Source organism: Coturnix japonica, chromosome 2, assembly GCF_001577835.2.
Source record: "Coturnix japonica isolate 7356 chromosome 2, Coturnix japonica 2.1, whole genome shotgun sequence".
NCBI lineage: Eukaryota > Metazoa > Chordata > Aves > Galliformes > Phasianidae > Coturnix > Coturnix japonica.
Window position 1 is genome coordinate 103048281 of NC_029517.1, and position 27845 is coordinate 103076125.

A 27845-nucleotide genomic window follows, 5' to 3' on the forward strand; every position below is an offset into this window, starting at 1 on the left:
GTGTCCTTTCCCTGAGCTCCATGGTAGTCTAGAAGGGTCATAAGACCTTTTCATAGCCATTCAGTACACGCCTCAAATAACCATGAGAAATCAAAGAATCATAGAATTACACAGGTTGAAAAAGACCTTGAAGACCATCAAGTCCAACCGCAGCCTAACCAGTACCCTAACTTTAAAAACCCTACATTAAATCATATCCCTGAGCACCACATCCAAACGGCTCTTAAACACTTCCAGAGATGGCGATTCAACCACTTCCTTGGGGAGCCTATTCCAGTACCTAACTACCCTTTCTGTAAAGAAGTTCTCCCTAATATCTTGAGGCCATTTCCCCTCGTCCTGTCATTTGTCACTAGTGAGAAGAGACCTGCCCCACAGGAATTGGAATCCTGTCCTGATGTGAATGTTGCTGTTGCTGGTACTTCTCATCAGATCAAGGCCAGTGAGGAAATTGCCAGTACAGTGCTTTAGACATAGCTCCATCTGCAACAGCTCTGCAAATCATTACCCATGCAATTGTACCTGTGCAAGTCTCCTATACACTAATCTGATGGCAAAGGGTTGTGGAATCAAACTCTTACTGTTAAGATCACAAGCAATTTTCCCACAGATAATTATTAGAAAATGGAGAATTAGAGACTGAAAAAAAAAGGGGGACTAAAAGCATTTTGAAAAATGCACCATATATACCTCCAAAGTCTCTAGAGACGCATAATGCAGGAACTTAAACTATAGTATTACAGAACTAATTGCCACAGAGCATTCCAGCAAGCCCTCAGAGTGGCGCATTATTCCCCATCAAAAAGGTTTGTTTGAGCGGAGACTCTGTAAAGCTTGCAATGCAGACTGGAATCCTGCTGAACTTGTACTCTTTAAGGACAGTTTTCACTCCACCACATTCCTAGCAGTACAGACAAGAACAATGCAGAATCGGTACAAATATTAATATCTTATTAAAAAATGAAAATGTTTGCAGTGCGTTGGATTTTTGTCACACAAATCACAGCGACCAATGCAAGCTGAATTCTGAATTACTGCAGGCTTTATTTATTCCATGATTACATTGCAAATTCAGCTGAATAGATGGTATTGAGTCACAAGGGGCCAGTACTTTCTCAAAGGTAACACATTAGTTTTCCGAGGGGAATAACGTTTAAAACTCTGAATATTCACCATCTGTCATCTACAAAAAAATTAATGACAGAAGGCCAAAAACTTATTTTCATGTTTCATATGTAAAAATACTCAATGACTGTCTTCACATCAACCCTCATCCATTCCTTTTATAGTCTAGCTAAGGCCATTTCTTGCTATCTGTGATTCTGTGAAAGAATGACCCGGGTTGGAAGGGACCTCAAGGATCATGTAGTTCCACCCCCCCTGCCTGGCAGGGCCACCAAACATACACATTTACTAGATCAGGTTGCCCAGGGCCCCGTCCAACCTGGCCTTGAACACCTCCAAGGACGGGGCATCCACAACCTCCCTGGGCAGCCTGTTCCAGGGCCTAACCACTCTCCTAGTGAACAACTTCCCCCTAGTGTTTAGAACTTTCAGAACCTATTGCCTGGATCTTTCATCACCCTTATAGTTTCCCTCTGGACTCCAGTTACGCGCAACTTCCAGTACAGAAACCACTTTGGCCATTCTCACACTCCATCCTATCACAGCCCCCTGATCTCCGTATCTCCCAGGGTCGCAACCATTCCACCAGCACAGCCCAAACAACCTCAGACCCGCATTCACAACCGCCCCGCACACACACACACGTAGCGGAGCATGGGAGCCTCGCATTCCTCAGCTGTCCGTGCGGAGCATGCGCACTACGACACCGACGGAGCGCGGGGGGGAGCTGCTCCGGGCCCTTCCGCCTGAGCTTCGTAGTGCGCATGCGCGCTCCCGCCCCGGCACCATTTGAGTCGCTGGCAGCGGGCGCGCGCGGGCCTATTTTCAGCGCCACGTGACATGGAGGCGGGGACGGGAAGGGAAAGGTCAGCAGCGACGCCGGCGGAGGGGGAGCGGAAGGTCAGGGCGCCGCGGAGCGGAAGTGGGAGCCGGAGCTCGTCCGCCATTGTGGGGAAGCGGAGCCCGGAGCAAGGGGGGGGAAGCGGCGCTGCGTGCGGCCGGCCGGCTCCTTCCAGCGGCAGCCCCATCGGCGGCGAACCCAGGCGGCGGCGACAATCAAGCGGCGGCGGGGAGGAGGAGGAGGAGGCGGGGGCGGGCGAGCGGCCCCGGCGTGCGGAATCACTCGAGGCCCAGGCGGAGCGAGGGGATCGCGGCTCCCCGTGAAGAATGTCAGCCACCAGCGTCGACCAGGTACCGGCCGCCCGCTCGCCGCTATTCCCGCCGCTATCCCCTCTCCTCGCGGCCGGCGCTCGGAGGGCGGCGGCCCGGCGGCCTCCCGCTCCGTCCCTCCCTGCCGCCATAGGGATCGGCGCCCGCGATGGCGGCCCCTGCCCGGCCCCGGCAGCCCCTATTTATAACCGCCGGGCCGCGCCAGCTCCGCTCCGCCTCCCCGCTGCGGGGCCCAGCCCGGCCTGGCGGCTCTGCGTCTGCCCGCGCCGCTAGCGAGCCCTCAGCAGGCCCCGTAGGCGCCCGTTTCCTCTCTCCACTCCCGTAGAGCTTCTCCTGGCTCTTTGTGGCTTTTCCGACTTGTGGTTATCTCCTTCTCTCTAATTGTCTTTCTCTCCTCACCCACGTTTTCTTCTTTCGGGCCTCCTACCTTGCGACCTCCCCTTCTTCCAGCTTCTCGGATTCTAAGCAAGGCTTCGAGGTTTTCTCAGCCTTTGCCAGGCCTCTGCCGCTTTTCCTCTCATGGCGGGCACTTTTCTGCCTCGGTTCTCGCTTCTTCCTTGGGCCTCTGCCTCTCCTTCAAAGTTTTCTTCTCGCAGCCTCCTTCCCCCCTTTTATTTTCTCTGTGCCTTCAGTGTTTTCTGCCTTTTGTCTCTGTGCATGCTCTCCGGTTTCCTTTTGTGCACTTATTTCTAGCTCAGTGGTCTCTCAGCTTTCATTGCTCTCCAGCCTTCCTCGGGGGCTGTTGCTTCTCGACTTCTTTTTTAGCTTTTATCTCTTGTTGCTCTCTGCGTGACTGGATGAGTTGTATCCCAATAGATGAGATGTTGAGGTTTCTTAAGGTGGTTTTCTTCTGGTTTTGGGAGAGGGAGGTGGCCTAACTCTGAGACAGATGTGTATACAAGCAAGATGGAGGTGGTTTTTTCTAACCTAGCCTAAACTTTCAAACCAGTAAATACTGAATCTTTCAGGGTTAAAAACTGCTGGGGAGTAGTGGAGCCTGAGAATCTGCTCGTGAGGAGATGAGTTAGATTCTAATGGGTTAGGAGTTGCCTATTTCTTTTTAAGCTGTTTTATTTTGTTCTAGAGGAATTCAGGTTACCGTAACTTGTTCGTTTACAGTGCTTCTTAGTACATGGCAGATTAACAGTGTTTTGTAATGACTAATCCTAAAAAAAAAAAATAAAATTCTCCTGGAGGTATTATTTCCTTGTGTGAACGCGTAGACATGGTATTATTTTCTCGATGTAACTGACTGAACAAGGAGCATATTGCTTGAAGTTCAGCTTGCAATACTACTGTATATTCTTTTCTACATTTAAAAGGCAAGGCATTATAGGTTGTTTTTTCCTGATAAGTACCCATCAGTCAATTTAAACGATGACATATGATAATGAAGCTCTAGCACTGGCAGTAATCTTAAGCTAACTTTCTTTGTTCTTTTAGGCTACGCTATGTTTATTGCTTATGTTTCTCAAGGAGGGGCAATCAAACAGATTTCTGCTGCCACTTAAGCTTTGCATGTTATAAAAGTCTGTAGGATATTTTAATGATGAAATTGGAATTCAATTTTGAAACTCTTCAGTTGGATTTGTACATCAGCTTTTATAATGGCTTGGATTGATATTTAAATTGAAAAGAATTGGTAAACTTAAATTATCTTGACAAAAACATCAGAGGATTCTAACTGAAATTTTCTGTTTTGCTTTTTTCCCCACTTCCTATGTACAGAGACCTAAAGGACAGGGAAATAAAGGTAAGTTGATTCACTGTCATTTTGTGTAAATGTCTGATCTTGTTTGTGGAGCTTAATGTGTTCTGAGACAATTAAGGGAAGGGAATGCTGCTGTAGGATGGCTTATTCCAGATGAAGACAACAGGAAATTATGTACCAAATATTACTTCCCAGCATTTTTACTGTGCTACAATAGTATCTCCATTGAAATTTTTATTTTTCAGATTACTGCCAGGAGTAATAAGATAATTAGCTGTTTTTTTGTTGTTTTTATTTTTTGTAGCTGGTGTTGTTTGATACATTTCTATGATCTCTTTAACAGTCTACCTTGGACCTTTCTGTACAGTGAATGGAATCAGTGTATTAGAATCGTCAGGAGAAGTCTTTTGAGCAGCTTCCTTAGCTTGAGAAATAGGAGCCACGTGACTCCTTAATTACTCATATCTGTGAGCAGAACACATCACCCTTCTTATTTTCAGAAAATATCTTGGCTCTGTCAGTAGAGAATATTTTTGTAGTCTTCCTAAGCCTTTTTTGTTTGTTTTTTACTTCATCTTTTTAAAACATTTTTGTATTTAAATTAGGGTTTATTCCCTCCCACAGAAATGACCAACTACTTTCCTTCACTCTGAAATACTTGACCAGTCTGTCCTATGCAGCATATCTGATTATGTCCTGCAGTTTTGGTTTTTTTTTTCTGGTCTGTGGCTTATCTTTGATATTAAAAAAAACAAACAAACAAAACAAAAGAAACCCAACCCAATAATTTATTTGGGTTTTCTATTTAAGTAGTCAGCACGCTTGTGCCAATCAATTTCTTATCTGCTTAGTAAGCTGAGCAGTAGGATAGTATGCAAACAGCTACCTGTGTGATGCATTCACTGTGCTTGTTTCTGCATGCAGATTAGAAATGTTTTTGGGGAACTTGTGTACTTTTTGACCCTGCTGTTTATTATCTGAACTAATCTGATTGTTCTCTGTGAAGTGTCATTTAATGTTATCCACACTCCTTATTCTCTTGTTCTGTCTGTGTCCAGATTATTTACTTCTATTTGTACCACTCATGTTGGCATGTGCTTCTTGTATCTTGTTGAATCTGTCTTAGCACTGGAACAGGCTGCCCAGGGGGGTGGTGGAGTCTCCTTCTCTGGAGATATTCAAGACCTGCCTGGACGCCTACCTGTGTGACGTGGTGTAGGGAGCCTGCTTTGGCAGGGGGTTGGACTCGATGATCTCTAGAGGTCCCTTCCAACCCCTACAATTCTGTGATTGTGTGAATCTTGCCTGTCCCCTTCTGATTTCAGCATGCATTCAGAGAAAAATAAACCTGTCTGCCTCTTTAGTTTCAGTTCAGTCTTTTTTCTTGGGTACTTGTTCTCTCCTATTCTAATACTTAAGGATTACTTCAAGGCTTACTTTTTACGATTTTACTTTGAAACAGTTGGGTTTCTGCCCTTTGTGTTTCTCTTAAATAAAAAGACAGTTTCATTTTAGCACATAGTTTGTGGCTTTCTGTTCTTCAAATGATGTTGTCTGTATTTCTAGAGAAGTTAGAACAGTCAGAGAATCATAGGAGTAGTTTTTAACCTATACATCCAATGGTATGTAAAGTATTGAGCTACGTTTGAGATACTGTCCTGCTGTTTGTTTAGTAATTAAAAAGCAAAAGTCAGTGTATTTTCATATGCCACAATTTGTATGTGTAAATCAAAGACAGCTTCAGCTTGTCTAAATAAGGAGGTTCTTGTACTTCTGAACTTAGATTTTAGTGGATTGCATCCTGTTAAATAATGTACAAATCTCCTGGTGAGAATATGATATCAATGAAAATGGAGGTGAAACAAACCAATAAAAAAACAATAATCATTGCAATTCTACTAAAATATAAAGCATAGCAAATAATTTACAAAACTAATTGAATTTGGTGTTAGATTAAAGGATGTGGTGATTGAAGATGGTAGCACAGGATTGGCTCAAGTAGTTGCTGTTAGATCAGAGGTTTGTTAGAGAGGATATATTAATTTAGTGTCAGAAATTCTTCCTGTCCAAATGTTAGCAGACAGTCATCTTTATCAGCGTCATGATGTGGTCCCAGCTTAAAGGGGCTTTGAGGGAATATATGTTACTGAGTCAGCAGATTAATCTGAAGTTCTGTGCGTATATATAGGAATGGTGATGTTGAGAAGGATACGATTAGGTAGGGAAATGAAGTATTTCTCATGTTCAAATAAAAATACTAAGCCTTCAAATGATATTGAGAAGTAACTTGCTTGTATTTTCTAGTGAATGCTCTTGATGCTTTGTTCTAGTTAGTTAAAAGTAGGTGCCAAGTGCTTTTTCCTTTGACTGCAATGTGTGGGTTTATACATCTCGGTTATAGAACAGTGTATCAGTCAGTTGGACGTTCATTCCAGTATTTCAGAGACTCGAACCAGTAAATGATCTTATCTTGAAAGTTTTCTTACTCTGTTTGTCGAACACCTTAGTGTTGACATAAGACATCCAAACTGGTATTAATCAAATGATGTCTTGCAGCGGGGGTGATAAGGACCTGATGTTCACCAAGCTCCCCTTCTCCCTTGCTTTAGTTTGTGCCAGCATATTGCACCTATGAAAGGAAAGTGCTGACTCGTGTTTACCTGTATATACTTTTGGTTTTGTAGGAGGTTTATTTATAGGATTAGGTTTAAAACAAGATTGGAGCACTACAGGTTAAGTACTTAGATGTACCTTATTAATCTGGATGTAGTGACAACTCTAAGGGGGAATTTAATCTTAATACTTTTGGCCATCATTTGTGCAGTTTGCTAGTGGTTATTCAAAGGATAGCAGCAGTTGAAGCAACTTAAGCTTTAAATTACTTTATTTGACAAGTTGTTTCTTCTTGGTATCTAATTACACTGTATTTTTACATGGAAGTATGCAGTATTTTCAGGGTTGGATTGATACAGATGCTTTTAGTAACTGTAGGTTAGTTTCTGGTAGTATGCTTCATCACTGCCCTGCTCAGTTAGAAACCTTAATATGAGTTTTTGGGTATGAGGCATGCATCTTAAATCTGTTTTCTCTTGTTAAATACGTGCGTGGGCTGCATTCTTCATTATAAACACCTTATGTAAAGTTAGAGTGAAAAGCTAAAGAGACAGTTGTAGTGATGCTGTTTAACTGAGAAGTGTATACATGTAGTAGAGATGGCAGCACAGAACTATTTTGTGTTGCTGACTTAAGATCTCAATATAGAATAAACAAGAAAGAAAGCACATTTATAAGAATATTCTGTTAGTTACGGCTGACCAAAATAAATCTCTTAAGAGACCTTTAAATGCCTCTGGAACAATAAACATGGCTCCTGTTATGAAGATCAGCTGTCAGTATGAAGAGATTAATTTGGATAGGATTCTAATCTTGGCATGTAGTTTGTATAGTTTGTATATTGCTTCATGTGTGGCTGCATGCCTTTAAGAAACTCGTGTCCCTCCTTTTTTTTTTTTTTTGTTTTTGTTTTGTTACAACAAAATTGTATATGGAGATGTTGCTGTTTGTAGTCTTTGGTTAAGACTAAGCAATAGTTATGGCGTGGGTGTGTAGAGACCTTGAGGATCATTCTCTTGTGTGACTGGGCCAGATTTGAAAAGGAGTATAGAGTTCTAGAACATCCATATGTTCCCATTGTGTTTAAGTTCATGATGGTTAATGAAACTCCTTATTTATGGAAAAACAAACAAAAACTAATATTATCTTAATTTGCTATTTAACTTGGAAATATTTTTATATCATGTTTCAATACACTTTGTGTTCACCGTTGTTAGTCATACTTGTCTGTAGCTGGTACACAAACGCTGTGTTAGTGTTTAACAAAGTCAAGAGATCTGTCTTTTAAAACCCCAGGATGGGAGGTTGCTTCCCTTCTTCTCAGGTAGTTGCTTTGAAACTAATCTTCTATTGTTCTTTACTAAATGATGATTTTCCATCTCTTGTTACTGCTATCTGAAATTAATACGTTTTTTCAAGTTTGTTTGTGTATCCCATGTGTTTATGTGTATTCCTTTGTTATTTTTCGAGTTAGTTTAATTTGCTGAAGACAGCTTGTTACTGAAATCAAACGTGGAAGAAGTTGTGAAGTGTTTGGTTTGCAGTGTTAGCTTTAGTTGGGGGAGGAACACAACCAAGCAATAAAACATGCTCTTAAAACACTTTCTATGTACAGAAAAACTTGAAGGTTTACTTATATAGCTGTATATACTTTTCAGAGGCTTTTGCTAAAAGAGAAAAGCAGGTGTCAACTTGTACCTGTGTTTTCCCAACCGTTAGAAATTCTGCTGCTTTGCTGTAATTTCTGGTATCATTCATTCTCAGAGCACTTTATTGATTACTCTAAAACTTGTTCGCACCAAACCTACTGATAGGTAACAGCGGCAAAAAAATGCCCTCAGAAAAGCAGTCAGTTCTTTTTGAGAAGGCTTCTTTGTCTTTCAGTTGTATAATTTCACATAAACTACCTGCTTATTTCAGTCACCATTCTGCTTTACACTCTGGGAACTGTGGAGTTGAGTAGAAAATTCTGCAATTTGAACAATAGCCTGGGGAAGGGGGGAATTGAGAGATACCTCAAGTAATTTGAGCAACTGGAAAATGCCAAGCAGGTATTAATGCCTTAAACGAGGCAGGTTTATTAAAGGTAATAAATAGAAAGCTAAGAAGAGCAGATAGGAAGAGATTCCTGGGTATAGTGGCATGTGTGCTGGGAAAGGATTGTAAACTTGCTTTTGGGGACTTGAACATCTGTTTCTGTCTTGCATTGTCCCTTTGAAACTTAACATGTTGCTAATTCGGTGCATTCTAATAGTCGTGTAGGAAATAGAAAATCAGACAGCCGAAATAGGCCTTCCTTGTTGGATTGTTGACTTTAATCCTATCAGGAGAAAGGTGTATATTACAGATTTCACTGAACCTGTTGAATATGTGTGATCTCACTGGTCTGCACATTTGCACTTAGTCTGGTACTTCTGGAAACGCTGGATTTACTGCCCATGCAAATAAGGTGACTGTAGTTTTTCTGTCTGTGTAGTTTAGGAAATTCCTCCTCCAGGAAGGTAACTCTGCCATCAAGAATAGTTTGCTTTGGTCTTTCCAGACTTCTTCTGAGATTTGACTGTAGGGCTTAATGATCTATTTTCTTTTATTTGAACAGCGTAAAGCTTAACAATAATGTATTCTGTCTCAATAAAGCATAAGTAGAAGCATTTCAGTGAACAGGCGATTAAGTGTTACTTAGTTTAAAAGCGTATCGTCACTCTTCCAGAAAGTGTATCTAATACAAATATAATTTTAGTTTCAGTACAGAACGGTTCGATTCATCAAAAGGATGCAGTAAATGATGATGATTTTGAGCCATATCTAAGTAGTCAGACAAATCAGGTAAGTGAACATTGCTTACTGTCTTGAAGTTAACTTTGGAGTTCAATGGAATTCCATTCTTAGTTCATTTTTGAATGATGTTTCTTGGCATTACTTGCCTGAATAGCTGTTGAGATACAGTTTTGTATCGTATTGTATTTAATATATACAACATTAAATAGTTAAAGCTGTCTTAAATTCTGGACAAGGTCCTGCTGTTAGTAAGTGTGCTCTGATGTCTCCTGCTTATGTTCCAACTTCAAAAATAACTGGTTACAAGAATCTTCAAAAATAAAAAAAAACCCCATACAACCAAAATAAAACCCTACACCTTACGTTTGCAATGAATTGTATTTTGGATGAAATTCAAAACAACAGTTCCATTGGCTCTGAGAAAATATCAAGTGCATGGACATGATTCCCTTTGAGACTGGTAGGAATATCTCACAGTTGATTGCATAATAGATTGAAGCATCATATTACTGGAGTGCAGTATAATGCTTCTGCTGGAATGTTAATGGCTTATTTTCAGAGCTTTGAATTGTCTCTGTAATCAGAAGCTAATATACGTTAAGTTTATAAGTTGTAGTGGTCTTGAGAGGGAAAGGACAAACTATTAAAAGACTTGAGGACTCTTCCTACTTTTCCATTTCCTCAAATAACACAATATTAAGGAGGCATTGTCTAAGGGATGATAACATGCTGCGTTTTTCTTTCCAAAACAACATCAGATGTTGTGTGGTGGGTAGTCCTTCAACTGTCTTGAAACTTCATAATCTAAAGACATAACTGTTGTGATTTCTTGGGAGTGTTGGGAATGGAATTTGGATTAAGTGAGCAAACTTTGTTCTGCTAGACCACAGATTGTTCTTAATGGGAACTTTAGTTTGAATATTGTTCCTCACTAAATAAAGATGTTCTTCTGTTCTTTCTACCGTTACGTTCTGGTAGTTGTCTCCTATTTAGACAAATCTGACAAGAAAGCAGCAAGAATACAAAAAAATTAAGTCCTAATTGCAATTATGTTTCTTTGTTAATAAAAGTTATGAAGTTGTTATGCCTTGGTTTTTTCAAAGCGGTTTCTGAAAGCTTAGCTACTTCCAACGGGTCTTTTTACTCATCTTTCTTACCTTTGAGGGAATGGGTAAAGTTGTGAGTTCATTCATACGATTGTTAACTGTGTATTAGAAATATTTTGTCCTGAGCGTATAGCCTATATTGCTGATTTTTGTTTTATTCTCTTGCAGAGTAACAGCTATCCACCAATGTCAGACCCATATATGCCTAGTTATTATGCTCCATCCATTGGATTTCCATACTCCTTAGGCGAAGCAGCATGGTCAACTGCAGGTGACCCTCCAATGCCATACTTGACAACTTATGGACAGATGAGTAATGGTGAACACCATTACATACCCGATGGTGTATTTAGTCAACCCGGGGCATTAGGAAACACCCCTCCGTTTCTTGGGCAGCATGGATTTAATTTTTTTCCTGGGAATGCAGACTTCTCTACATGGGGGACGAGTGGATCTCAGGGACAATCAACACAAAGCTCTGCTTACAGCAGCAGCTATGGCTATCCACCTAGTTCTCTTGGGAGAGCCATAGCAGATGGACAGGCTGGATTTGGCAGTGATACTCTGAGCAAGGTGCCTGGGATTAGCAGCATTGAGCAAGGCATGACTGGACTGAAAATTGGTGGAGATATGACAGCTGCTGTAACAAAAACTGTAGGTTCAGCTCTGAGCAGTACAGGTATGACAAGTATTGCAGCCAACAGTGTGCCCCCGGTTAGCAGTTCAGCACCTAAACCAACCTCATGGGCTGCCATTGCAAGGAAGCCTGCTAAACCTCAGCCGAAACTCAAGCCTAAAGGTAACGTGGGCATTGGGGGCCCTGCTGTACCACCACCACCTATAAAACACAACATGAATATTGGAACTTGGGATGACAAGGGGTCAGTGGTAAAAGCTCCCCCAGCCCAACCAGTACTGCCTCCTCAGACTATAATCCAGCAGCCTCAGCCATTAATTCAACCACCAACACTGGTGCAAAGCCAACTGCCTCAACAGCAGCCTCAGCCACAGCAACCACAACAGCAACAAGGACCTCAGCAGCAGGCCCAGCCTCACCAGTTACAGCAGCAGCAGTTGCAAAACCGCTGGGTAGCGCCTCGTAACAGGGGTGTGGGCTTCAGCCAGAACAATGGAGCTGGTAGTGAAAACTTTGGTTTAGGTGTTGTATCCGTCAGCTCCTCACCTTCTGGTGTGGAAGTGCACCCAGTGCTGGAGAAACTAAAGGCCATAAACAACTACAATCCCAAAGACTTCGATTGGAACCTGAAGAATGGACGTGTGTTTATAATCAAAAGTTATTCAGAGGACGATATTCATCGCTCCATTAAGTACTCTATCTGGTGTAGTACTGAACATGGTAATAAGCGCTTGGATGCTGCTTACCGTTCCTTGAATGGAAAAGGCCCGCTCTATTTACTCTTCAGCGTGAATGGCAGTGGACACTTTTGTGGAGTGGCTGAGATGAAGTCTGTTGTGGACTACAATGCATATGCTGGCGTCTGGTCTCAGGATAAGTGGAAGGGCAAGTTTGATGTCAAATGGATCTTTGTCAAAGACGTTCCCAATAACCAACTGCGGCATATTCGCTTGGAAAACAATGACAACAAACCAGTTACCAATTCGAGGGACACTCAAGAAGTACCCCTAGAAAAAGCCAAGCAAGTGCTTAAAATAATTGCTACTTACAAGCACACCACCTCCATCTTTGATGACTTTTCACATTATGAAAAGCGCCAGGAAGAGGAGGAAGCCATGCGTAGGGTAAGAAACCTGTACTATAGTAGCTCTCCTGTTTTTTCGATTCTTGGTGACCTTATTATTTCATACAACAGAAATTTCTCAGTGTGAGTGTTGAATCGGAACGTGGTGCTTTTTTGCCAAGGTGTATGTACTCGAGATAACTAGTTCTTAATGAAAAGATTAACTTTCTTGAACCGGTGTTAATAAAACAAGTTACGTGTTTTAACCACAGTGCTAACATTGGCGTGCATAAGTTGACTTCTGAGTGTTTTTTAAAGTGAACAAAAATTAGATTACATTATCCATAAATGAAGTTTCCCAGTTTAGACTTTTTTCAGTTTCTGAATCATTAAAGGAGGAGACTTGAAATTATAGATAAAGTTAATGTTATTTACAAAATAAATTAAGATTCTATTTTAATAAACTTTAACAACAAGATTACCGCGAAGAGCAGATTTTCTGCTGGACTCAGTTTGTCTTTTATAGGCTTCTGAAACGTACAAGTGATATAACGATGACTTATGCAGTGTCAGGATTATATCTTTGGCAATTCTGACAGTGCAATTAAAAATCTATGGAGTTTGTTTCTGTGATTAAAAATGTACCTGTGATAAATCTGTAGAGAAAACTGTAATTTTGGAGGCCAACATTTCAGAAAAGGAAAAAAGACTTTCACTTCAAACAGTACTTGCTTGTCAGGTGAACTCTCCCACCACTAAAAACTGCTCTGTTCACAATTAGCCTCAATATTTACTTTTGCTATATTTTATTCCAGTCTTGTTACCGTAACAGTAAATACATGATTTATCTTACGGTTAGAACTGCTTCAGGGGTCTGGAATTACTTTACCTAGTTAGTTGATATTCAGAAGTGTGAGTTTGCATCAGTGGGACTTTGCTCTCTGTTCGTCCATCACACCACTTACTGCATAAAAATACCCTTAAGTCTGTGGTTTATGCTAAATAGGAGACTTGTGGGATATTAAAGTCCTGAATGTGTTCTTCTTTGAAGCTGTCATCGTTCTGACTGCAAAAGAATTTCACCTGCTCCACTATCTCCTTATCTCTGTTAGGTGAGGTCCAGCCTCTACTGCCATACTGCCAGCATCAACCTCTGATGCCATAGGCCAACATAATAAAGCAGGAAGCATTAATTTTAGAGCACCCCTTTTTATTTTCTTCTGTTTTTGCTGAATTTTTAAGAAACAGTGGTGTCCTAAATTAATATTGCTGCTTCTGTGCCATCTTGATGATGGGAGATTGGACCATGATCCTGTCTAATATTTTACGTAAGAGGAAAATTTTGATCGTTTCAGGTTTTAGTAAAACTTTATGGTTTTAGTAATGTTTCAGAAAGGCAAGACTAAGTGTTTCTCTGTAGCCTTCATGTGTCAGAAGTGCCTTGATTTCTGATGGTTTAAGACACTTTATGAAGACCTTGTTGACTTCATAAGTACAACAGATACTTTTGTGAAAGCGCTTACCAAGGGAGTCATAATTCTGATGTGTCCTAGCAACTGTTTTCTGGTTTGTATCCCTCCACAGTAGGTAAAATCCGTGACACATAGTGGGAGGGAGGGAGCGAGCATGGATTTAGTAATGTTTCCATGTATGTTAAATTTAAACATCAGCATATTAAACGCAGCATTTGATAGGTCTCTAACTACGTGACTGCGATTGTGTATTTTATGTAATAAAGGAATATTGCTCTTTAGTATTTTCAGTGATGCATGCAGTAACTGTATGACTCAAGTATTGAACTTTACATTTCTCTATTAATACAGCTGCTTTTCCCAGTTCTAGTGAAAGCAAACATACTTGTTACTGTATTCGCACAATGGACATCAATACTTTTACAACAGCATGCAAATTGTTTTTGTAGCAAATTACAAAAAAGGAATGTAGAGCTGCGTGTCTTAGATGTCGGTGGGAAGTTCTTAACAGAGAGTGGTGCGGTGCTTGAACAGGCTGCCCGGAGAGATTGTGGATGCACTGTTCCTGTAGGTGTTCAAGATCAGGTTGGATGGGACCCTGGGCAGCCTGGTATTGTACCAGATCTGGAGATTGGTGGTCCTGGTTGGGGGCTGGAACTTCATGTTCCTTGGGGTCCCTTCCAACCCTAGCCATTCTATGACGCTGTGTCTAGAAGTGAGGTTTCCTTTTTGAAGATGTATTTAAGACATGCCTGAAGGAAATTCATAGAATTCATAGCATGGCTTGGGTTGGAAGGGACCTTAAATATCATCTAGTTTCAACTCTCTGTATTGGGCAGGGTTGTTACCCACCAAATGAGGCTGCCCAGGGCCATATCTTAGAATATAGGAAGTCCAAATTAAACTCATTCCCTTAACAACTAGTGTTGGTTTAAAACCTCTAGGTTTCTTCTTGTTCTGTTATGATGTAGTATGGGAACAACTTATCCTTAAGCTGTAAACATTCAATTGTTAACTCCTTCATGATTCACACATGGTTTAGAAATGCAGTAATTAGTATTGTAAGCTCTATTTTATGGTTAGTTGAGTAATCCTTTATTACCTAGGGTCATCTAAGTTTATGGAGCTGTATATGAATTAGTGCACTTCTTACTGCCAGTAGAACTGAGTATTCCATGCAAACTGAGTTAAGGCCTGTTTTCTGTGGCAGCTGTGGTTGTTTCCTGTGCTTCTGTCATAAGTTTTCTTTTTGCTGTTCATAAAAAAAATAATACATCAGATGGCAGTAGTCACTTGCATGTTCCTTCATGTTTGGTTACACATTTGTTGTTGCAAAGGCGGTAGCAAACTTTCCTACAGCCAGTGATGTAAGCAAAACAACATCTGATTTATAGATGTTGTTTTACTCTATAACTGTTCATCCCAGCTAACTTATTTGAAAGTAATTGGTTGTAAATATATATATATATATATATATATATATATATATATTATTTATATAAACAAATTTTATATGTTTATATAAACAAATAAATAAAAATTAACCCTAAAATCTCAGGGTAATCAATAAGTAATTTCTAATCTGACTTGTCATTGTTTTGTTTAAGTTAGGACAGCATACTTGTAAAAGTACAGTGAATGAGACTTCCTTAACTTTGCATTTGATACAGGCTGCTTTAAAGTGTCAATATTAGAACTGCTGTATCAGTCACTGCTTGATGTGACCCTGCTGTGGACCAGATATGTAAAAGTAGGATTGGGAACAAACTTGTGCACACAATTTTCTTACTGCTGAGGTTCTAGTATCCTATTTTAAATGTACTAAGTTCCTTACCAAGAGAGTGGTGAGGTGCTGGAACAGCTGCCCAGAGGGGTTGTGGATACCCCATCCCTGGAGGTGTTCAAGGCCATGTTGGATGGAGCCCTGGACAGCTTGGTCTTGTATTAAGTGTGGAGGCTGGTGGTCCTGCCTCTGGCAGCGGGGATGGAGCTTTGATAATCCTTGAGGTCCCCTCCAACCTAATCCATTCTATGATTCTATACCTTTTAATCTAAGGAACAAGCAAGCTCCTTTTTCGTGAGGTTGTGTCAATAGTAATCTGAAATTGCATCAGTTGCATTAATCCTTAGGTTGAAGTATTGTTTTGTGGTTGTAGTGTAAATGTGTGTGACTGCAGACTGAAAAAGTTACAGCTTAAAATACCCTGTTTAAGAGTATGTAATTACAGTAGGAAAATAAGTTGCAAAAAATCTATTGTATTTAATACACCTGGCCATCAATAAATACATAGGTCAAAATGAAGCCTGACTTTCATTCAGAACAACAAAAGCAAACCAAACAACCAAGCTCTCAGCCAATTAAACAAATAACATACCCCCAAACTAACAAACAGCTGTTGAAATCTTCCAAGGTTTTCACTCAGCCAAAGGGGGTGACTTCTTAGAAGTGTCATCATCTGTTGTTTGAGGACCTCTTTTGGTGTTGCTTAGTACTGAATTCTACCTCTTGTTAACATAAGGTGGACAGAAGGTCATGGTTCCTCCTAACTGTGGACCACTGGCTTAGTAACAGTAGCATTAAATTGTTTTATTGTAACAGTCCTGAAAAATGATTATTATCTGTAGGAGAAGATGAAATAGTAATGATCTTAACTGCTTATCTAATTTGCATTTGGCTTTTTTTCTTTACAGGAAACTTAAAGGGCAGGTAAATATTTGCCATGTTTGTTTTCCTCTGGCACTACCTTGTTGTATGAGTGCTCGTATAGCCAGAACTTTCTGACTCAGAGTAATTTCATGTTTTTTCCTTTGTTGTGATACCGATGCGGCTGCTGTTTCTCTGATAAGCGGGTCTTATCAGATGGTAGTTTTAAACGTGTTAAACAATATATCTTTCCACTCCAGGACATTGCTGTCTTTATGCTTGATTAGATGTTTCTAAAAAATATCTTGTAGGGGAATGAGGGAAGAGAAAAAACATCCATAAAGTCTTCACTGTTATCTCTTTCCTCCTGCTCCAGCTCATTCAGCTCTGTCAAGCTCTGATATAAACACATAATCCTTGCACAAGTCAAAGAAAAGAGGTAGTTGAATAGCATTTTGAATGTGGGTAATTGATAGTTGCGCTGTAGTCTTGTGTGTGTGTGCTAAAGATTCAAAACAGTAAGTACAGGAGATTTTTATTATCTTGTGAGAAATGCATTTGCTATCTACTTTTCAGATTTTGAGGGTTAGTACTTGTTGCATATCTGCATTTTTTTCTTTATAAATAAGTGGTATAGCAGGTATCATGTCTGCTGCAAGAAAAAAAATAATAACTGGTTAGAAAGTAGATTGTTTTTACTGTTGATGTGCATAAAGTGAAGGTAACCCTGGTTGTGAGAGATGAGAATTATTTGTTACAAGATGAATTTAGACACTGATCGAGGTTTTTCATCCTGTGATGAAGTATAGTTCCTATGCCTTAATATGCTTTAGCATTGTGAAGCATTTAGGAGCACCTGAAAATGATCTGCAAGTTTTCTTACAGGCATATGAATTTCAGTGCCCGTGGTTTCTGTGCATTTCGCTGAGGCAATTGTTCTTGTTTAAAGTTAGCATTCAAAGTTTATTACAGGATAAAGATGATATGGAGGGGTTTGGATATTAAAAGATGGTATCAATGATAAATAATGACAGTGTAAGAATTTAAGTAGTGATGTAACCTGCCTTTCTGTTGTAAGGGAAAAGCTGTTACATCAGGGGAAGTCCAGTACTGAAGTGTTGAATGAAAGGGTTGGAATGCAATTAAGCGCACAGGTAGTTTTAGTTTAGAAAGGGACCTTGTTCCCTTTCCTTTTGATTTGAAATTCCTGCCTGCAGGAGGAAGACTTCAGAGTGTTTTCTACTGAGCAGAGTTTCCAAATTTCTCTTGCAGAATACAGACCCCTATTGGAAAAGCTCAGAATATCATCTAACTGGTTTTCCTGAATGCTCCGAGGCAAATCATTTTTGGAATCTAATGCTTTAATGTTCATAAATATGAAGGTAGCTTCTTAAAACAAAAGTTTGAACTTGAATTGCGTATGGTTTGTTAGAGCTGCAGTGTTTCTGAATGCGGTGTTGGAGTTCTTGTATTTTTTAAGACACAGGAGCAATTCTAAGTTCCTTACAGAGCAAAAGCAGATCCATAATTGTTCACGAGTGGCCTTTTGCATCCTGCTCAGATGAATCTGTTGAGAACAAATAGCGCTGAACGCTATGCGTGTGATGAAAAATGGCCATGTAAAGTAGTCACAACCTGCATGACTTCATTCTACTTTTGCCTTGTTTCATTAACTTATGCCAGAGGTGGACTAGTTAGGAGAAAGCTGAGCATAGATTGTTTGGTGATACAGAATCACAGAATGACCTGGGTTGGAAGGGACCTCAAGGATCATGTAGTTCCAACCCCCCTTCCTAGCAGGGCCGCCAAACTTCCACATTTACTAGATTGGGTTGCCCAGGGTCCCATCCAACCTGGCCTTGAACACCTCCAAGGACAGAGCATAAGGATGTGTTGATTTGATGGAAAAACCAACAAACCAACAGAAGAGTATGAAGCTGAAATATCTAGAAACACTGTTTGCACAGATTGAGTTGAACTAAATTGTTGAGTTTTAGCATGCAAATTGATTGGTTTTAACCTTCAGAATCATCTGAAATCATGTTTTACGGTGTTTTTTTAATCAGATGAACTGTCTGAGCCAGGTTCCATTTAAGCACTTGGTAGTGTTCATAATAGGAGAGCTAATTGATTACTATTGTGCTTCTCTACTTAGTGTCATATTCAGCTGTGAAAATGTAAGCAAATTTGTATGTTAATTCCGTTTTCATATGGAATAAAATGAGAAAGTGAGATAAACTATAGTCATGATTCTTCATGGCAGGTGTTAAATTGAAATTTGAGTTGCAGATTGTAATTTCTGTTACGTGTATGCAGAGGGCATTAGTTGTGAGGCTTAAAGAAGGTCTGAGAAGTTCTCCTGCAGAGTATGTTCTAGCCCTGCAGTGAATGTCATTTCTCTTCTAAGGCAATTCTAGATTTCTTAGTGGAGTTGTTAAGTAAAGTCTTGTTTTTGTTGTCCATGGACTTCTGAGTAGAAGTTGTCACTTGTCTGCTTCCTGCAGTTCATCAGATATCAGTTCTGAAGCTTGAAAAGTCAGAATTACACAGTTTCTTATTTTACTTTTTAATGAACTTCCTTCGATGGCTGTAGTGTAGCTAATTAAAATCTGATATTTCAACATGTATTGCACTGTTGGGAAGCACTTACTATGTCTAGTTAGAATTGGGCAATCCATCACTGACAGTACCCATCTGGGAAAACAAGTCTGGAAGTGCTTTTCTGGCTCATGGAGTTTACGTTTGTTTTTTGCAGCGCCTTTCTTTGTGTCATTCTGTAGTATCTTTAAATTAGTTGAGTTTCTTTCCCACCTCTGCCTGATGAATGTTCAGACCTTGTTATTTAGTGTACTGTGGAAGTTCAGATGCGAAATACATTTCTCTCTTAAGTATAACAAAATATAGAATGGTCTGTCCCACTGAAAATGATCTGCTCAAATATAATTTACCATGATCATTGTAATATTCACAGTTTTGCTGTTGCCGAATCTTTCTGAGGTTAAAATAAGTAAAATGCCATCAAAATTAATATGGAAAATAGGATTTTTGGGTTTTGCAGCTTTTCAAACTTCCCTAGCATTTATATGCTTGAAAGCTGTATTTGCTGCCTGGAGCTCAAATGATCTACAGCAGCAGGGTCTTGGATGAGTATTAATTCATATGGCTTACTGGAAAAGGAAGTGCTCTGGAGTTGTAAGATTTTATTTGACATCTTTGATTTTTAATTTGTGACTTTTACTTTTCATGTTGAAATAAGGAATAGAAGAAACTAAACATTTGGGAGGAGATGGTATTTGAGTGCTTGAATTTCTGGGTTCATCTTCTAGAGATCCTTCCCACCTGGTCTTTCCCTCACAGAATCCCAGAATCACTAGAAGTTCTACTTAGTTGTCTTTTAATTCTTTTATCTGGTTGTGAGATAATCTGTCTTCAGATTCACCTTCCCTCTGGAATTTGAGATGTTGATAAGGACCTGCGTTTCACACAACCTTAAAAGTTTCATTAATATACAGCCAATGAGATTCTTGCTATAAATGGGGTAAACTATTTCTAGCATTTTTTGCTTTTTGCACAAATCTATTCTTGGTTGTGGTCTTGAGCACTAAAATCAATGTTCATGCTGTCCCAGCTGTAGTGATACACTGGGGTACGATGAATGGCAGATTATGGCTGAAGTCATTAGTAAATGAGGTTTCATTAGCTTTGCTGTGGCTTTTTCTCACTACCTCTACAGCTGTCTGTTCCACCTCTGCCAGGTGTTCCAGCCCACGCAGTTGGGTTGGCAGAGGTGTGTGCCTGCACTTCCCTTCACAGAATGCAGTCTGACGTGTTTGCTTATGTTGCAGATCAACATGAAGATTAAATCGAAGTCTGCACTGAAGCAACTAAAAAATGCTGCATGTTCCCTTTTGAAACTGCTGTAAGAATGCTGTCTCTTGACAGGGCAAAGCAGACAGCTTCGAGCATGAAGGTTTTAAAGATTGCAGCGTGATGCACAAGTTCAGCAGAGTTTGTTTTTTTTTACAAGTATAGTTGATTGTGCTGGAGTTGAACATGTGGGGAAACTACCTGCAGTTTGTGCAAGTTTGCAATCCCACATGGCTTTAAAAATGCACAACTTCAAATGCTTACACCTCTTAACTATCACAAAATAAACATAAGTCCTTCTCTCACTCTGAACTTCATTTTGTAGGACCTTGGAGCGGGGGAGGTTCATCTTATGACTGTAACAATTCTTTTTCTTAGGTTTCCACTTAAATGTTGCTACTAAAAATGAGCTTTTTTTTAATTTCCCTTGTTTGGGTAAGAAGTTCCAGAAAGTGGTGCCATACATCTCAGCATTTTCCTTCAAATCAGATCAGAACATATTTTTGTTTCTTTGAAATTTTGTTGGCATAGAGATTTTGTTAAATCAGAGGATAAATTGCATTGTGATTGCTTTTTAGCACAGGATTTTTCAATTAGTGCAATGAAATTTTCAAGTCAGCAATTCAACGAATATTGCTGTTTTGCTCGTTACATATCTTCCTTTACTCTCAATTGAGACATGTTTCTAATGCCCAAACCTTTTAAAGTTCACCTTGATTTGGTTTTGTCTGTTTGTGTAGTAAGTTGTTTGCGTACATGAAGCTTGCTCACCTCATGGCCTCTTGCTAGCTGTTACTGCTAACCAGCTGTTCCATTCCCACATAGTTCTAATTCATACGCTTAATTGCTTTCCACTCCTGCTCTAAAACTCCATCCAGAGCTGGGTAAACTTACTATGGCAGATCGGGAAGTGAAGCAGGCTGTGCTGGCCTTTGGCAGGGAATGTGGATTGACCTGAGGAGCTTTTTACTCTGAGATGCCGAGTTTTGGAAAAGATGTTACTCACCTGAGTCTAAGGAGCATAAGGAAGAGAGACAGTAGTTTGGAAAGCAGAGGGAAACTGTGTAATCAGCTTGACTGCACCTGCAGATGGAGGGAAACTGAAGATGCTACTTTTGTAGAGATAGTATTTTAAATAGTGAAAATATTGATACGTTATTATTTAACATAGCAGTTTTGTAGCCTGCTATAGTACCACCGTAGTGGCTCGCAGCACTTGGCAGTTAAGTCTGCTAATAGTACAGCAATAATCTAAGATGTACATAAGCAGGCTATTTTTGCATGCTTTACGTATGTAGTCAGGCATGAGGCCCAGTGATCATGTGTTTTTAGCCTAGAGATACACTCTTAACATACCAGTATATATTAATTTAATTTAGTGACTGATAGCATCAATCTCATTTTAAAATCACTATGCAAATATAGTCTACGCATCTCTGAACTGGGAAAAAGAATATTGCGGAATAATGCTAACATTGCTCCTTAAATAGACAGAAGTTCTGTTGTGGAGATTGGAACGAGCTAAGTTGTACAGCTGCTGGGGCAGTGAGATTACTGTTGTGACCAAGAGCTCTGCAAGCCCTACATCTTTGATATTCATCTTGAAGCAACCTTTCTTGAAGCAGAATCTGTCTTGAGGAAGACTAGATAATGAGCTGTTCTCTAGGAGCTATCTCAGTATTATGTATGCTCTCATTATAATGTCTTTTTGGGAGAATTTATTTGGAATTATTGGTTAATTTTCACCTTCTCTAAGTAGTTTCTAGCATAATAAAGTTTCAGCATGATATCAGATAGTGGTTTTGAATTGTTTAAATGCCTTCTGGTTTATTTTGGTTTTCCTTGCTATGTTTGTGTTCCAATTATAACATCCTGTGTTATAATGTGTAAAAACAGTGAGAATTAAGTTCTGTTTTCTTTTAAATGAGGCAGGGAGCTATCGCTTCCAGAAAGTATCATCAAACATTTACATCATTTGCTCAGTGATACATATTAAAAAATATATAATAATAATTCTAATGGAAGAAAAGTTCTTAGTTTCCAAGAGTCAAACTGTGGTGTTTTTCTTCAGTCTAATTAGCAAGATTTGTAATGAAGGCAAGAAAGAATAATTGCTGTTTGTTCTTTTCCTAGAAATCATAATACTAAATTGTGTGCTTATCTTAAAGAAAATGATAAATCATTGAAAATGTTACTCCTCTGTTGGTCTTGTAATACAGTGGAAGATTGTATTAGTTTCTGGTAGACACACAGTGAAATGAGTACTATATTTTTTACCCCTACAAATTTTCACATTGCTTATCTCTTTTTTTTACACTCATGACATCCTTTATACTAAAAGTAACATCTTATAACTGTTGTAGCTTTGAGGTGAATATCAGCCTGATTGCAAGTGACGCTTGCATTTGAGTGGTTTCTGTCATCGTTATTATCTTGTTTTTGATTGTCTTTTTCCCAGCCCTTCCTACCTCATTCTTTTTGTAAGTAACTTTTAGACAAAAATATTGCTTAGTTTGCCTTTTTTGTTTTATCTTATCACAGCACTGTGTTTGCATGGAGGAAGATGTACTGGTGCAACTTGTTCCTTTACCTGTTGATCTTAAGCACATTGAAACATTTATTAAAGCAGTCTTTGATTAAGGTATCTGGGAGCGTGATCTTTGTTTTTTCATTCATCTGGTATCTACTGTAGAGAGAAGATGTACATAGAGATGGATGTAAAGTTATAAAGTTAGAAGTCCTTGAAGGCTAGTTGCTTGATTTTAGAGAATTTATAATGCTCTCTCTCTATATATATATTATATATATATAATTATATATATTTATAAAGCAAATAATGTTTCACTTTGTGTATTAACATGATTTTCTTCTTTGTTTTTGTTCTCTTTCAGGAGAGGAATAGAAACAAACAATAACTGTATGGAGATATCCTGCTAGAATTACAACACTAATGATGTAGACTCTGGAAATGCCTAATATGTCTAAGAAGACGTTATTAAAGCTTTTTTCTGCTTAAGGTGACATCTTTGAACACTTTAACACGAAATTGACTCTTCTTGTAATGGTTCTCATCAGTGCATCTGCCCTTATACTCTCTCACCAAACACACTTGAGAACTGTACCTTCGTCAAGCACTTTCTGTCCTGAAGCTTTTACCAGTATCTGCTGTCTTTTGTATTTATGCATCCTAGCTAAGGCACAGGAGACTGAACGAATGCAAGGATTCATTAACTCTTTGAATTTGTTAAATACTAACATTTAACCATTAGAAGTGGTTCAATGATGTGAGATTCACATTGCTTCAACTTAATTTTTTTTTTCTTTGTAGTTTTTTTAATTGTCAGATTTTAGCTATTCAACAGATTAAAAGCAAATCATGCCATATTTAGTTCCTGGAGTAAAACTCAAGTCTAAATGTTCATGTGAAAATTATTGTAGTAATCTTTTAAAATGGCAAAGCAACTTTAAGCTGCAGTTTAGCCAAATGAAACGTAACATAAAATTATATTAGAATGACATTTCCCTTGTTTCAAACTGTTTGGTGTAAGAGAATATTAATATGCAGCTTGGTGGACACCACCAGTTAATGCACATTTCTTTATTTTTTTTTTTTCTGTAACATGTATACTGAAAAAAGTGCATTTGTCTGAGGAACTGTTTGTTTGCTACCACTCGATGAATCTCAGTTTTGAGTAAATGTACCTCAGTCTAAATCAGACTTTTTATGACCTTTATAACTACATTTAAAATAATCTTTAATTCCTATTTCTGGGTGTTTGCAAGCCTGACAGATTGCTATCATGAAAGTGAAAATTTACTCCTCTAGGTGATTCACTAGCTAAATAAACATAATTCTTGTTTAGCAAGCATATACTGTTCTCAAAGTTTTTTGTTTCATTTTCCCAACATTGAGGTGTTTTCCCCTGTCTACTGTTAAAAATATTGGAAAGAAAAGAAAAACAAAACAAACCCTCTTTGATCCATGGAGAAGACGTAGCCATTTTATCAAGATTTTTGTTAGAACACGAGGAATTTTAGAATACGTATTAAACTGGTTACTGCTCTACTAGCTTTTAACTCCTCAAATCGTATCTTTTGTTTCAGTTTATATAGCCACACGCATTCTGTCTTCTGGAAGAGAATATTAGAAAAATGTTAAGCAGGTGTATTGACTGTATGAAATACTGAACAGCCTGTACCAAACTCCATGGATAGCTTTCTCTTTTTAGAAAGACAGTGTAGAAGTCAGATATGTTATAGCTTAAAATAGCGATACGGCATATTATTTGAACGTTTCATGTCTTAATGTCCAGCACAGATGTTTATATTGTTTTGAGCCCTTCATTTACAGATTCTGGCAATCAAAGTTCTGAAGCTTAAGTGGTATGACTTTCTTTTGAATGCAGACTATTTTGCTGGATTTTAGATTTTCTTTTTTCAAGCCCCTGTCTCTCTTCAGACTTTTGATATACAAAACATTCAATACATGTTATTTCTTACTCATTATTTTAAATATTTGAGGAAGAGGAATAGCAGATACGAATCTTAATTTTTTACTGCTTATTTTCTTCAAACTCCCAAGGGGAGCCGCTTCCATGTTTTGGAAAGAAGCAGCAGTATCTCTTAAATACTGATTAGGTGAGGAAGGGAAAGGAAATGCTAAGCTCTTATTATGTGAGGAGACCAAGAGAGTTTTCAAGGCCCAAACCTTATGAAATTGGCTTGAGCCCCCAAATCCATGCTTCCCTGTCTTTGTTTCTCGCTAACAAATTTTGTAGGTATTTGTTTCCCTCTGTTGGCTGACCTGTGGATTACTGCCTGTTGTTCCAACTGTGACTGATCATTTGAAGTGACAAAGATCAATATTCAAAGAACGCAGTCTTTCTGATAATCCTTCAAGGGATCAGCGTGCTTCTACTTCTTTGTTGCAGAAATATCAGGAAAAAGCACAGGTGTTTCCAGTTAAAAGAAAGCTGCTGTTAGTCAGGTATTCAGGATTTGATTGCATGTGCAACATTACTTTGCTTCTGCTGCAGTATTCATATTTTTGCAGACTTAAGGTATTTCCTGCTTTTACCCCTTGCCTATTTTACTCTATAGCATGAGCATTGCTCTGGGATTGAATCAGGTTTAGAATAAAATGAGTTTGTTACTTTGCAGACTTTGAAAGCTTGGAAAATGAGAAGGGATTGTAACAGAAGGAGGTGATCACATTTAGAGAGCTGTGACAGTTCTTACGCTGTTCCAGGGTTGTTAGTTGATCTACAAATAGAAGAGTTTAATTGCTGATGGTATTAGTCATGTTGTGACCGACTTGCAGACTGCTGAGAGTTTAGTATGTGCAGCTGAAATTAAAAGGAGTCTTATGTGCATATAAAGTGCTGTAAAAAAAATAGTATATACCATTGTAATATACAGCTGTGGAGTGCTGTACTGGTTAATGGACACATGACACTGCTAGCCTTCAGCTTCCTTATGCACGAGCTATTTTCCTCCAGAAAGAAAGGGAATGGTGCTTAATATCTCAAATAAACGTAGAAATACTTTTTTTGGTCTCTTTTTTTTTTTTTTTCTGCTTTTTTTTCCCCCAATACGGTGAAGCTGTGTTAATGGCTGTGTGCTAACAGTGGAGTTGGTAGAACCCTATTTCTGTTCCTGATTCTACCTCCTCTGTGTCAGGATTTGTTTTCCTGTGGTCCATACTGAACCAGTTAAACCAGCAGAAAAATTCTTGAACTGTCTGACCAGTGAGGTTAAACTTTTACGAGGAAGATGGTGGGAGGGAAAGGAAGAAGGCTTGCCCTTTCAGGAGCAGTACTGAAAAGGGGTTGCTGCATTGTAACTATGTGCTCACTAGCTGGTGAACCATATATGTAGTAGTATTGTGAAAACTGCAGAAGATGACTGCCCTTACCCCCCCCCCCCCCCCAAAAAAAAACCCAAAAGCTGTTTTTAGTGCAAGATTTTGTTAGCGTACAGAGAAATAGGATGTTATTGCATCTCTAGTACAGGAGGAGGGTGAAAATGCTGTCTTTTCCATTTTGAGTAGTTTTCACACTTCAAACTCATCTGAGAAGTCATAGAGAAACGATTGCTGAAAGATTGACCTGCCTTATTGTACAAATTGAGACAAATCAACGTTGTGTGAGCTTTGCTAATCTTTGGGTATGTCTTGTCTTTGTAATATCAGCACCTTTAACGTAGGGGGTTTTTTGGTGTTTGACAAGAAATAAATCCTGTTAGTTGAATGCTCAGGTTGCTGACTTAAGCAAAACATGGGTGCTACTTTATTTTTAAGATAATTGGATTGGGGAAACCTCAATATTCACAGCTAGACAAAATTCACTGCTTCACATCTTTTGTTTTTCTAGGCTTAATTTATCAAATACCATTTTTTTCTGTAAATCCTCTTGCTTTTTTTCTCCTTGGATACTCTGACGGTTTCAAAGCACTATCTGGAAAGTTTAGATGCAAAAGCCCCTTTGCCAAAATCATTTTCATCCCAGACAAATCCACCAAACATGATGAGCTTTTTAGTCAAGTGCAAAGAAAACCCTTGGTGTTTAGAAGGAAGTATATTAGTTGTTTTTCATTCCTTAGTCAAAATTCTGTCTTGAAGTTGCTTTCTATGTAGTACAAGTGTTTCCACACCTGAAACATGTTCTTTTAAACAAATTCTTTTGATGTCAGTGCATCTTCCTTTTTCCTATTTGAAACTGCCAATTTCACTGAAAACATTGAAGCAACGGTGTTTAGAATTCCGTAAATGGTGGTTATCTTTGTTTTGGCCCTTTTGCAGCTATGTTTCTGAAATTATTGTTAGTTCTTACACAAGAAAGTATTTAAATGTTTGAGGTGTTTCTAGTAGAATGTGAAAAACCTTTGTGGAGCATCTTTAAATTTTCTGCTGCACTCATTTCTAAACGAATAATCCCAGGTATTCAAATATAAATAACTCTTTATGAAGAAATGGCTTTCATGTGGCTTTCAAAGCTGTTTGAACTAATTTTTGCTGCCATTTTATATTATGGAACTACACTCCTGTTTTCCATGTCTTTATTCTTTTGACAGGTGGGAGGTCAGTATAATTTAATGATAAATTGAGAGAATAAGAGAAGTCCTATTCAGTTGCAAAAGAAGCTGTTTTACATTTTTGTTTTTATATAAATTACCGTACAGTAACTTAAATGAAAACCTTGCATGACAATTGACAATTTGATCTTAATTTTTTTTTATCTATTTTCAGCCTGGCATGTAAGCCGTAGTTTGTGGGAGAGGAAAGAATTATTCCATGAGTTATAGGAATCTTACGTAAAGTTTGGCTTCGTTTAAAACTATAATACTAGTGTACAGCTGACATGTTTTCATCAAAGCATCTGTTCTATATTGTCTATTCTACTTTATATACTTGAATAAAGTGCATTTGAATATGGTGAATATTGGCCTTTCGGTTCATGAAGTTAAATTTCTCAACTATTCCAGGCTTTTGACAGTATTTAACTTCCCATAAAAATCCTGAAACATTAATTATATACTCATTGTTCAGGGATCTCTAAGCCAAATACTACTAATAACGCATGTAACATTTGTTTGTTAATGTTCCGTTATATGCATAATGTTTGTTACCACTTCTTATCTGACCTAGTCCTTCCCCAGATG

At 38.8% G+C, this 27845-nt stretch overlaps 1 protein-coding gene across 2 annotated transcripts; it reads left to right on the forward strand.

Moving 5' to 3' along the window:
• Positions 1–1959: 1959 nt before the first annotated feature.
• YTHDF3 (YTH N6-methyladenosine RNA binding protein 3) lies at positions 1960–27623 on the forward strand. Of its 2 annotated transcripts, none has more exons than XM_015855721.2 (5): positions 1960–2316; positions 4024–4048; positions 9360–9445; positions 10672–12264; positions 23078–27623. In XM_015855721.2, the coding sequence occupies exons 1-5, from the start codon at positions 2293–2295 to the stop codon at positions 23099–23101; spliced, it is 1752 nt and encodes a 583-aa protein (XP_015711207.1). In that variant the 5' UTR covers positions 1960–2292; the 3' UTR covers positions 23102–27623. The 2 variants fall into 2 exon arrangements, with proteins under 2 accessions (XP_015711207.1, XP_015711206.1); XM_015855720.2 differs by lacking the exon at positions 1960–2316 and adding an exon at positions 2567–3134.
• The last annotated feature ends 222 nt before the right edge of the window (positions 27624–27845 follow it).